At 44.0% G+C, this 12,903-nt stretch overlaps 1 protein-coding gene across 1 annotated transcript; it reads left to right on the forward strand.

The window, feature by feature from the left end:
• Window positions 1-808: 808 nt before the first annotated feature.
• LOC128613092 (deleted in malignant brain tumors 1 protein-like) lies at window positions 809-12,877 on the forward strand. Its single transcript, XM_053633656.1, has 6 exons — window positions 809-1,133; window positions 1,770-1,920; window positions 2,060-2,244; window positions 9,369-9,519; window positions 9,672-9,856; window positions 12,723-12,877. Exons 1-6 carry the CDS (start codon window positions 1,064-1,066, stop codon window positions 12,875-12,877), a joined length of 897 nt encoding a protein of 298 aa, XP_053489631.1. The 5' UTR covers window positions 809-1,063.
• The last annotated feature ends 26 nt before the right edge of the window (window positions 12,878-12,903 follow it).

The raw sequence follows: 12,903 nt of genomic DNA on the forward strand, positions 1-12,903 counted from the left end.
TGGCCAATAAGGTGCTACTAGCAGCAGACGTAGACTGTCTTGGCGAACTCTCGCTAGAACTTGTGGGAGCAGAGCGATCGGGGGAAAAGCATACAGATGTGACCTCGGTCACATGTGCACCATGGCGTACAGCCCTAATTGTGTGGGAGGAGTGAGGGTGAACCACAGTGGGCAGTGTGTTGTCTCCTTGGAGGCGAACACATGCAGTCCCGCTTGGCCAAACCTCCACCATATGGACTCCACCACTTGTGGATGGAGCCACTAATCCCTGGGCCTCAGCCCCTGCTTCAACAGGATGTCTGCTCCCACATTCCATTTGCCCTGAATGTACATTGCACTCACTGCCAAAACTTTCCCTCTGCCCAGAGAAGAATTAGTTGCGCCTGCCTGAACAGGGGGCGCAGACATAATCTTCCCTGGTGGTCAGTATATGAGACCACCGCTGTGTTCTCTGTAAACACATGGTGACCTCTCAACTGACGTTGGCTGCTGCTGCCATAATCTCCGTTAGTCTCCTATAGAGACTGGAGGGAATGCCAAGATCCAGCTTTATCTTGCTCAATGTTGATAGGATTGACCCTATGCATGTTGGGGATAGAAACACCCTCATTGTAGTATGATGTGTTTATAATACTGATACTATGATTCACTGAGAACTGTGGTGTTTTTCAGGTGGAGCTCCATGTGGTGGAAATCTGACTCAGTCACGAGGGGAATTTTTCAGCCCCAGTTATCCCAATAATTATCCCAATTACGCAAACTGCACATGGAGCCTGCTGGCTGGAGAACTGCAGGTGGTTTCGTTAAACTTCACGTTCGTCGAGTAAGAAATCACATTCCTGTTTCTCACTCGTGATAAATCATACCTGACTTTGTTTAGATCTTTATCATTTAAGAATATTTGTTTGTGGTTAGTCTGTAAGGCTAGTTTCATTACACTTTCTTCAGTTTGGAGTCATGCTGTGACTTTATCCGCGTGTACGATGGTCCGACTGCTCAGCATTCACTTTTGGGCTCTGTGACTGGAAATCAGACAGCTACCTTCAACTCCAGCAGCAGATACATGACCGTCATTTTCTCCACTGACCGCAGCGTGACTCGACAAGGTTTTCAAGCAGAATGGACTTTCATAGGTAAATGTTATTTAATCTCATTACAATTCTATACATTTTGTTTATGGACAGTTCAGTGAAAAAATGTAGGCATAGTGGGACTTTATCTTGAGCCAGTGGTCCAAACATGGCAGTATCCTCATTCCTCTGGCCATCTTGCATACCCCAATGGTTAAATAGAGTGGTGGAAGTGTAAGACTTTGAATTGGAAGACTTTGGAAGAGTTTGAACTGTCCTTGGAAAGCATATCTCAAAAATCACCTGTGCTCTTTAGCAAAGGGAACATGAACAAATGATCCATTTACACCCACTGATGTAAACCTGTCCTGTGGCTAAATGGCATGAATAACATCTGAGCCTAAACAGACTGAACAGGAGAGCTTTTAGGTACAATTTCAGCCCTCTCAAATCTAGAATCAGGCAGACACCATGCTCATTCTGAACTAGAAAATATGTCTTGATCATGCCTCTGTCCAAGAGGAAACACATTTCTTGGAGAAGAGCAGAACATGCTATGGGAAAATTGTTGCAAGGTTAATAGCTTGGTTAAAATAGGGGGTGATGTGACTAGACAGAAATGTGTAATGTGATATGCAGTAACGTGAAGGCTACAGTGTCATATGGCATTTATTTTGCTAACACCATGATTTTTTTTAGGTGGAGTTCCATGTGGTAGAGATCTGACCCAGTCACGAGGGGAGTTTTTCAGCCCCAATTATCCCAATGATTATCCTAATGATGTCCATTGTGTATGGAGGCTACAGAGTCCCAGCTGGCAGATTGTTTCACTAAATTTCACATTTGTTAAGTAAGAAATTATTTTCCTTAATTTTTACTCACTGATAAATTACATATCTGTTATCCTGTTTATTGCTAGCTTGAGGTTAGCATGTTTACTATAATGCAGGTGGTATTGCAGTGTTTTTTTTCTGTCTGCTTATCTTTAGATTGGAAATGGACTGGGATTTCATCACTGTGTATGATGGGCCAACTGATCAGGGTCCACCTTTGGGCATTGTGACTGGAAATCAGGGAAATTCATTCAGTTCCAGCAGCAGATACATGACGGTTGTTTTCCACAGTGATTCCTCATGGACAGAAAATGGCTTTCGAGCAGAATGGCGTTTCTTAGGTAAGTCATCATCCGGTTTATAAACAGACCTGTGATGTGAAGTCTGTTAAATGCCTGTCTCCAAACCCTGATCAGTGCTATTAATCTAGGAATTTATCCTCTTTAATGTTGCTGTACTGATAAAAAAAAAAAAAAAAAGTAAAAATCTTAACAGATTCGACACAGACGGGTCAAACAGAAGGGTTAAAAACAACATCAGGTGCAGATATCTTATTTAATAATTATTTAATGATTTTTATTAAGCACATGCATTCACAACATCCCTGCTGTCCTACAATCTACAAAACACTGGGTTAAAAACATCCCAAATTGGGGTATTTTTAGCCAAACAGTTGGGTAATTATAGGACAGAACACATTTTGGGTTAAACTTACCCATCAAGTTGGGTTGTTAATTTTAACCCAGCGAATGAGTTGTTTTTCAACCCAAAGTTTAGTTTCATTTTTACAAAAATGCTGGGTTAATTTTATTTTGTAAATGGGTTAATATTTTCAGGATTATTTTTATCCTTCGAAAATGTAAAATATACCATATTATAAACATGTCAACACGGTACCTCCTTTATTTATACACAAGAATGCATTCAAAAATGTGTTGCTACAGCTGCGGGAAGTGGTGTTTATATATAGACTTTGAAGTAAATGACTCAAATAAGTCATAGTTAAAACAAAAATGTCAGATTTTGAAATGTTTAAAACATCCAAAAAAACAGAGTAACCAACTTACGATCCAGTGGGCGTTACAAACAAGTAAGCCAAAGCTAACGAAGATAACGGTGCATTTAATATCATGTAAACTGGACTGTTATCGCACATTTTGTCTTTTTCTAGTGCACAGTAACGCTATTATGGATAAATATACTGATACGATCCTTCACTCAATCACGTTTTAATGTTTAACACATCTGCGTGTCTAGTTAAGAAAAACACATTTTGTAACACAATCAGAGCGTTAGTACATTTAACACATTATCTATGTTAAACATTTCTACACAAGATGTGTTAAAAATAACACACAAATAACAAATACTTTTTCCCTACAATTATCTTAAAATGCTATTTTGTATGCTAAAATGCTACTTAAAAGCTCGTAAAATAAACAAAGAACTGCAAGAAATTCAAGTGACATTTATTAAAATCATTCAAACATTTGAAAGATGTAGGAATTGATGCATCTTCTTACAAATCTCTCTGCCATCTGGGAAGATAAGATTCTCACTGCCTTCCATCTGAAAAGCTGTAAAAGAGCAAAAACGTGTGTTGGTTAGTTGTTAGCTAGAAAAGATGGACAAATGCCTTTGGACTTTAACTGAGAAATTGTGTTACAGAATCCCAAATTGTGTCATTTTGTAAATGTGCCCTCCACTCTCCTAATGAAATGGTGCTGTAGACTCACTGGGAAAATCTAGTTAACTTTCGAATATTTATTTTCCTGCCTTTAGCACCTCACTGCCAATTGTTTCTCACAACCTAATTAATTTAACCAACCTTACATAGATAGTGGAAAGTATTACAACATACTGTAACCCCCAACCTCTCTTTTAGTCATGTTAACCTTGTGAAGTACTTTTGGCCTCGAGATTACTGAGCTAGCCGCTAATTTCTATTAGCCACTGACTGTCTGCACCTGTTACCCAGCATTAACATCACATCATACATGAAGAAACACGGCTCTATCCCATCCTCCTAATGCTAATTACTACAACCTGCCTTGTCTAAATGTAGTTAACATTAACCCACTCTCTGTGTTACATCATGGTGAACAGCTGTAATGCTATGTTATTGTTAACGTTCAAAAAGGTAATGGGAATATCTAACATCACCGCAAGCTGTATGCTAAAGTAAAGTTATTAACTCAGGTGATCATCTTGGTTAGCATCACTCATCCCTACTGGTGACAGCATCCAGCTAGTTAACCCTAATTCGGAGACAAGATACAGACCCAGAGACATGACACTAGTAGTGTAACACCAACACTGAGGAAGCAGTACATGATATTCACTTTTGAAGCCGTCGTGATAGGTAAAGTTAATTATCACTCGCTGAGTTACTGTTTTACAATGAATAAATTTTCGAGAGCTCCCTGCATAAATATCACAAACTCGGCCAGGTATTTTCAGCAGCATTAATGCTAACTAGTGATGAAGGCTAACATACCTGTGTTCATTTGGTTTCCTCACCTCGAAAACCATTACCTCCAACTGAGGCAAATTCAAACCACAGTTGCCAACTCTCGCCAGTCTTCTGGCCCATTCTGTTCCGCAGTTTAGATTTACATGGTTTATTTGTGAAAAAACCCTTTCACTGTCAGTATTGCTACAATTACAAAACAATTATATTATTGCACTGATGGGCTATTAGCTGTGAGCAGACAGTGTCAATCAATGTACTGGAGAAAATGGTGACCATAAATGTAAAGAAACGAAGTTGCGATTTTTCTAACAAGCAAACAAACTTATTTTTTTTAAATAAGCCCAAAAAACCACAACCTAATTTTTTAAAGCAACTTCACAAAACAGAAGCCCAAAGTCGGGTATTATAAGCGGACTTAGCAACTATGATTCAAACAGTCCACACTGAGTTAATTTGACACAAGGAGTTGGGCTGATGCGGTGGGGTGGGGGAGGGTTTCATTGACTAAACTGTCAGTGAAAATGACCCAGCCAATAACCCAATGGTTGGATTACACATGACAGTGCCTGGTTTATGCATGTAACCCTGTTCCCTGAAAAGGGAACGAGATGTTGCGTGAGCTCCACGCTGTGGGAAGCGCCCTTCGGTGTGACTGGTATCTGAAGCTTGTGTAACATCATGCCTATTTATGGGCCTGCTGTGATCAGGTGACATGGCAATTAAGCGCGTCGCGTGATATAAAAACAGCACCTGTGACCCGCACCGTCATTGCGTATTATTTGAAGCGAAGGTGCAATTCAGAAACATGGCCCAGCATGACAAAGCTACGCAACGGCTCATTCCCTTCTCAGTGAACAGGGTTACATGCGTAAACCAGATGTTCCCTTTCAAAGGGAACTCAACGTTGCATGAGCTCCACACTGTAGAAACGAGAATACCCACTCCATCATACTGAGGGTATGGCCTGCATAAAAAGATCCGAGCCCGAGGGTCACTGCAATACACTCAAGCCCGGGGTGGAATGTATATCCAGGCTGTAATATTGAATGAATGTGTGTGGTGTAGACCACCCCACTGCAGCACACACATCCTGTAAGGGTAACCCTTTGGACAAAGCCTTTGAGGAGGTGAGCCCCCTAGTGGAATGAGCCCTTATGCCCAGAGGTGTAGCGAGACCGTGTTCCTCATAAGCAATAGAGATTGCTTCCACTATCCAATTAGAGATGCGCTGCTTCGACACAGCATCACCTCTACTGTTGCCGCCAAGCAGACCAGCAGCTGCTCCGACTTACGCCACTGGCCGGAGCAGTGGACATAAGTACAGAGAGCCCTTACTGGACACAGTAGGTGCAATTTCTCTTGTTCAGGTGTGAGGAACGGAGGAGAGGAGAAAGCCTGCAACACTACTGGCTGGGCAGCAGACATAGGCACTTTAGGAATATAATCTGGCCTAGGATATAGGAAGGCCTTGACTTATCCAGGAGCAAAGTCAAGGCAGAAAAGGGCAACAGAGAGAGCTTGTAGATCTAGGGCCAGCAGAAGAGCTACCTTTAGAGTCAGAAGCTTCTCTGAGGCTGACTCTAAGGGCTCAAATGGGGCACCTGACAGACCTTCCAGGACCACAGAAAGGTCCCAGGAAGGTATGCTTGGTTTGCAGATGGGCCTCAGCCGCCTGACACCACACATAAACCTCGAAGTTAGAGAATGTTGCCCCACAGAGGCTCCACTAATAGGGGCGTGGCTGGCCAAAATGGCAGCCACATAGACCCTGATGTAGAAGGAGCCAAACCTGATGAGAAATGTCCTTGTAAGAACTCCAGGACTGTAGCTATTGTGCAGTTCACTGGGTCTCGCTGATGTTCCTCACACCATGTGACAAAAAGTCGCCACTTGAGCGCATACAATTTCCTCGTGGATGGTGCTCTAGCGTTCAACATGGTCTCTACAATCTCAGTTGCAAGACCAGAATCTATGAGCTGGTGCCCCTCAGGGGCCAGATCCACAGTTTCTATAATTCCAGCTGAGGGTGATAAATCAGCCCTCTGGCTTGAGACAGTAGATCTCTGCAGATGGAATATTATCTTTGAGAACCATATTCGAGCTGGCCAATAAGGTGCTACTAGCAGCAGATGTAGACAGTTATTGTGAACTCTCGCTAGAACTTGTGTGAGCAGAGTGATCACAGGAAAACGTACACATGTGACCTTGGCCATATGTCCACCATGGCATCCAGCCGCAATGGTGTGGGAGGAGTGAGGGCAAACCACAGTGGGCAGTGTGTTGTATCCTCTGAGGCGAACACATCTACTTCCGCTTGGCCAAACCTCTGCCATATGGACTCCACCACTTGTGGATGGAGCCACCAATTCTTGGGCCTCAATCTCTGCCTCTAGAGGATGTCTGCCCCCACATTCCAGTTGCCCAGAATGTACATTACACTCACTGACAAAAACTTTCCTTTCTGCCCAGAGAAGAATTTGTTGTGCCTGGCTGAACAGGGGGCGCGAACATAATCCTTCCTTGTGGTCGATATGTCAGACCACCGCTGTGTTGTCTGTCACAACTAACACATGGTGAATTGAGGAAGAAAGAATTAAAGTGCTAGATACATGGTGTGCATTTCTAGGCGATTTATATGAGGGCAGCTCCAGAGACTGTGAGCTGGACAGCCGTCTATGACTGCGCTGCAGCCATTGTGGGAGGTGTCTGTCATTACCATCTTGCGATAAGGAGACACTCCTAGAGTGTGACCCAAGGCTAAAAACCGGGGACACCTCCAAATTCTCATTCACAACACCTGTGACTCTGATTACTCTCAGAGGTGTTGTTCTCGGGTGAAATCCCCAACTTTTCAGCCACCACTGAAATGGTCTCCTTGGCAATAGGCCCAACGGTATGACACTGGCTGCTGCTGCCATAAGCCCCAAAAGTCTCTCATAGAGACTGGAGGGGATGCCGACATCCAGCTTTATCTTGCTCAATGCTGATAGGATTGAACTTACACATGTTGGGGATAGGAACGCCCTCATCATAGTAGAATCCTTATAACCTCTAGAAAAGTTGTCCTCTGCACTGGAGAAAGCATACTTTTCTGAGGTTCAACCTGAGCCCCAATCTTTTCATGTGGGTGAGAACAACATCCCAGGTAGTTTAGTACACGGATGCCCTGAAGACACAATGGAGCCAGAATGACATCCATGCACTTTGTGAAGGTGCAAGGGAATAAAGCTAGCCCGAAGGGAAGAAGCCAATATTGGTATGCATCTTTTAGATCTATCATCACAAACCAGTTCTCAAACTGAATCTGTGGAACAATAAGTTTGGGCGTCAGCATCTTGAACATGTTTGTCCAAAGAGTACAGTTCAGATGACACAGATCTAAAACTGCCTGCATATGCCCATCTTTTTTGCAGACCATTCTCAGATCAGGCCTAGTAGCAGGCTGCGACTGTGGCCGCCCGGTTACCCTGGCTGTCTGCGGGGGGAGGGGGTCTGCCACACTCAACTTCTGTGCCCCCCTCACACTAGCGCTGGTGAACTTTTACACAACAGGGAAGGAACTAGCTGAATGTCACCGTATGTCGAACTCACTCAGCAAGTCTGCTTTGTAGGCCTGCAACACTGCCATTGTCTGCAGTGACCCGCAAGCAAGACCCACTACCACAAAGGCCTTGCCCACCAACACTGTGGTGGCCTTACATGACTTGCACGGCAAAGCCGTCCCCCCTAAATTACCTGCCATCAATGGAGAGAGGAAGCTCGCAAGCACCTCCTCCACCTTCAGCATAGCTAACTAGCCGAGGTGTTCAATCCCCACAATGGCCGAATAATCTGACATTGTGGGTTTATTATATACGGCTTATGCATGGTTTTCCCCCAGAAGGGTGATATTTTGTCATGCACTTCTGGAAAAAAGGGGAGTCTTCTGCAGTGTGAGGGAGATTTATTTTCACTGGGGAGAAAAAAGCTCACCCAGCCTTAATCATTATTTCAGGCACCTCTTTATATGCTTGAGAGCTGCTCTCAGTTTTGAGCACACTCTTCTGGCTCCTCGGAGTCAGAGACAATTTTTATTTGTATTTTTTTTTGGCTTTCCATAGCGGAAGGAGTCGTCGCAACGTGAGCTCCAAAATCTAGCAGAGAGCCGGATCCAGAAGACCGAGCAAGAGATAGAGCAGCGCTCATCTCTGGCTCCACTTCGAGATCCATACGAGATCCCCAGGACCTGAGCCAGCTGACTGCTGCAGCAGTGGCCAGCTCAGATCCGCGAGGCTCTGAAAGACAGCTCCCTTCAGCTTAGAAGAGTGAGTCGCGAGCAGAGCTGTCTGATTGTAAGGCTTTCACAATGCGCACAGTCAGACCTCTCGAGGGCCGCCCTAGTGTGCTCCACCCGTACACATTTCACACAGAAAGTGTCCATCCCGCCATGATGAAACGGGAGCAAGGCGTAACACACTTCCTGAATTCTCTCTCATTTTTTTTAAAGGAATAGAAAAGTAAAGAAATTTTTCTTTTTGTCTTTCTTTTTTTTGTTTAAAAGATAGAGAGGAAATGAAAAGTCTTTTTGTGAGCGTTACACATATGACTGACATGCAGTCTTGCTGAAGATAATAGAGTCTGACGGCACAGTTCACAGGTGCTGTTTTTATATCACACGACGTGCTTAATTGCCACATCACCTGATCACGGCAGGCCTATAAATAGGCATGATGTTACACAAGCTTCAGATACCAGTCACGTGCGAGGGTGCTTCCCACTTTGAAAGGGAACTACCCAAAAACTACCCAAGATTGAGAAAATAACCCAATTAAATGATGCAACCCAATTAAATGATGTTCAACCTAGCATTTGGGTAGAAAAAATAATCCAGTATTTTTTAGAGTGTAGTGCCATAAGTTCCATAACCAAATAATTAAATAATTAATCTGTGCAGTGTTATGGTGCATTTACAGTGAATATAAAATGAGATATAGAGAAGTGTGATTTTTTCAGATGAAGCTCCATGTGGTGGAAATCTGACACAATCACAAGGAGAATTCTTCAGCCCCAACTTCCCACATAATTATCCCAATAATGCTAAGTGCACATGGAGGCTGCAGGGTCCTGAGCAGCAGGTGGTTTCATTAACCTTCACATTTGTTGAGTAAGTATTTATTTTCTTTCATTTTCATTTGCAGTTTAATTACACAAGTTCATATGCAAGTGTGGTTCTCCTGTTTACTAAAATGCTAGTTTGAGTTTAGCCAGTTTACTGTAATGAACAATATATTGCATTGTTTACATTTCTTTCTTCAGTTTGGAGTCAACCTGGGACTCAGTACATGTGTACGATGGTCCGACTAATGAGGATCCACAATTGGGTGCTGTGACTGCAAATCAAATGAAGTCATTCAACTCCAGCAGCAGATACATGACTGTCGTTTTCTCCACTGACCGCAGCGTGACTCAGCAAGGCTTTCGAGCAGAATGGACTTTCATAGGTAAATGTTATTTAATCTCATTACAATTCTATACATTTTGTTTATGGACAGATCAGGCGCAGACATAATCCTCCCTGGTGGTCAATATATGAGACCACCGCTGTGTTCTCTGTAAACACATGGTGACCCCTCAATTGAGGTTGGCTGCTGCTGCCATAAGCTCCACTAGTCTCCTATAGAGACTGGAGGGGATGCCAAGATCCAGCTTTATCTTGCTCAATGTTGATAGGATTGACGCTACGCATGTTGGGGATAGAAACGCCCTCATCATAGTAGAATCCTTATAACAACTAGAAAAGTTGGCAACTGCACTGGAGAAAGCATACTTTTCTGAGGTTCAAACTGAGCCCCAAGCTCTTCATGTGGACGAGAACAACATCCCGATGTTGAACAGCCAGTTTCCTGGATTGTGCTAGAATTAACCAGTCATCCAGGTAGTTTAGTACAGGGATGCCCTGGAGTCACAATGGAGCCAGAATGACATCCATGCACTTTGTGTAGGTGCAAGGGGATAAAGCTAGCCTGAAGGGAAGAACCCAGTCTTGTCTATGTGGAAATATGCACCTTTTAGATCTATAAACCAGAAACCAGTGCAAAACCAGTCCTCAAACTGAATCTGTGGAACGATAATTTTGGGCGTCAGCATCTTGAACCTGTATGTCCAAAGAGTACAATTCAGACGATGCAGATCTAAAATTGGCCACATACTCCTCTATTTTTTGCGGACCAGGAAATAATAGCTGTAAAAACCTCCCTCTCTCAGGGAAAGGGGTACATGTTCTATGGCCCCTTTGTCCAAGAGGCATCTTACTTCCTGCACTAACGTTGGGCTCTGGTCTGTGCTAACTACTGTGGTCGAGCTCTAAACTGGACCCGGTAACACTTTTCTACGGTAGTCAGAATCCATAGAGACACATTTGGCAGTAGTTTCCACTCTGCCAGACGGTCTTTTAGTGATGTTAACTATTCCACATTCTATTGGAGGGAAAGCATCAGATTTTTGTTGCCCTGTGACAGTTCGCTGACCAGAGAACACTGAAAACTTGGGACAGCCTTGGTTAGGGGAGGCCCTACAGTAGCACTGGGGGCTAACTGCCCTAACAACCTCATGTCCCCTGATTTGTCCCACCACGGCCCCTCAGGACCGCTCTTCTTTGTCTGCTTGGCTTTTATGACCATTCTCAGATCAGGCCTAGTAGCAGGCCATGACTGGGCTGCCCGGTTCCCCTGGCTGTCTGCGGGGGTTGGCAGGGTGCCATACTCGCCTTCTGTGTCTCCCTCGCACTAGTGCTGGCCCGGGGTCCACTCGTGGATGCCCGGGTGAACCCGAAATAACAGGGAAGGAACTTGCTGAATGCCACCGTATGTCGAGCTCACTCAGCAGGTCTACTTGGTCGGCCTGCAACACTGTCATTGTCTGCAGTAACCCACAACCAAGACTACTACTGCATAGGCCTTGCCCACCAATGCCATGGTGGCCTTACACGGTGGCTTGGATGACAAATGGCCGAATAATCCGACATCGTGGGGTTATAAATACGGCTTATGCATGGTTTTCCCCCAAGAAGCCTGATATTTTGTCATGCACTTCTGGAAAAAAGGGGGGTTTTCTGCAGTGTGAGGCATTTACTTTCACTGGGGAGAAAAAAGCTCATCCAGCCTTAGTAATCACTTCAAGCAGCTCTTTATATGCTGCTCTCAGTTTTTAGTGCACCCTTTTGGCTTCTCGGGAGTCAGAGAGGAATTATTACTATTATTTTTGTGTGTGTGTGTTTTTGGGGGTTTTTTTTTTGGCTTTCCATAGCGGAAGGAGGAGTCGCTATGCGAGCTCCAAAATCCAGCGGAGAGTGGGACCTGGAAGACAGAGCAAGAGATAGAGCAGTGCTCATCTCCGGCTCTTCTTCTGGATCCATATGAGATCCCCCGGAACTGAGACGGATAACTGCCTTGGCAGCGGCTGGCCCAGATCCACGAGGCTCTGAAACCCAACTCACTTCGGCCTCCGAGAAGAGAGCGAGTTGCGAGCAGAGCTGACTAATGTAAGCGTTACAATGCGCAATCAGACCTCACAAGAGCTGCCGTCGCATGCTCCACTCTAGGCACTTCACACAAAGTGTGCACTACTCCCCATGATGAAACGGGAGCAAGGAGTAACACACTTCCTGAATTCTCTCACTCATATTTTTCTCTTTCGCTCATTCCTTTTTTCTTCTCTTTTTTTAAAGGGATAGAAAAGCCCAGAGATTTTGAGAAAAGATAGAGAGGAAATGAAGCATCTTTTTGTTTCTTTACACAAACAACCGACTTGCAGTCTAGCTGAAGATAATAAGGCTGACAGCGTGGTTAACAGGTGCCATATATATATCACGCTACGAGCTTAATTGCCACGTCACCTGATCACGGCAGGCCTTTAAATAGGTATGATTTTACACAAGGATGCTCCCCATAGTGTTATGCTTAGCACAACGTGGAGTTCCCTTTGAAAGGGAGCACTACCGAACATGTTGTTAAAAGGAAAATAATCAACTTCGGGGTGGTAACAGCAACGCCACTTCAATAGCCTGTTGAAGAAGGTAGCATAAGGAGAACTGTCTTCTCAGGGTTCTGATTCAGGATTAATACATTTCAAAAACCATCACAGAAAACAGGTCACAGCGAAGGCTATCATCATTTTGTTCAGAAGAGGGAAAAAGAAATTGTGTAAAATGATGAACAGAACTGTTTCCCTGACTGAGGAGTAACTTTTCAGTAACGTGCTGATTTTTAAAATACATTATTATGATATTTTCTCAAACCAAATGATCACACTTTTACTGTGTTTATAATACTGATACTGTGATTCACTGAGAACTGTGGTGTTTTTCAGGTGGAGCTCCATGTGGTGGAACTCTGACTCAGTCACAAGGGGAATTTTTCAGCCCCAATTATCCCAATAATTATCCCAATTACGCAAACTGCACATGGAGCCTGCTGGCTGGAGAACTGCAGGTGGTTTCGTTAAACTTCAAGTTCGTCAAGTAAGAATTCACCTTCCTGTTTCTCACTCA

This window comes from Ictalurus furcatus, chromosome 9 (assembly GCF_023375685.1).
Source record: "Ictalurus furcatus strain D&B chromosome 9, Billie_1.0, whole genome shotgun sequence".
Lineage (NCBI taxonomy): Eukaryota > Metazoa > Chordata > Actinopteri > Siluriformes > Ictaluridae > Ictalurus > Ictalurus furcatus.

What these genes read in the sequence shown, in the direction of transcription:
- LOC128613092 (XM_053633656.1), top strand. Translation starts at nt 1,064, where the DNA reads ATGACCGTCATTTTCTCCACTGACCGCAGCGTGACTCGACAAGGTTTT. An exon ending in AGCAGAATGGACTTTCATAG is followed by an intron (nt 1,134 to 1,769) that starts GTAAATGTTATT and finishes GATTTTTTTTAG; the next exon opens with GTGGAGTTCCATGTGGTAGA. An exon ending in AGCAGAATGGACTTTCATAG is followed by an intron (nt 9,857 to 12,722) that starts GTAAATGTTATT and finishes GGTGTTTTTCAG; the next exon opens with GTGGAGCTCCATGTGGTGGA.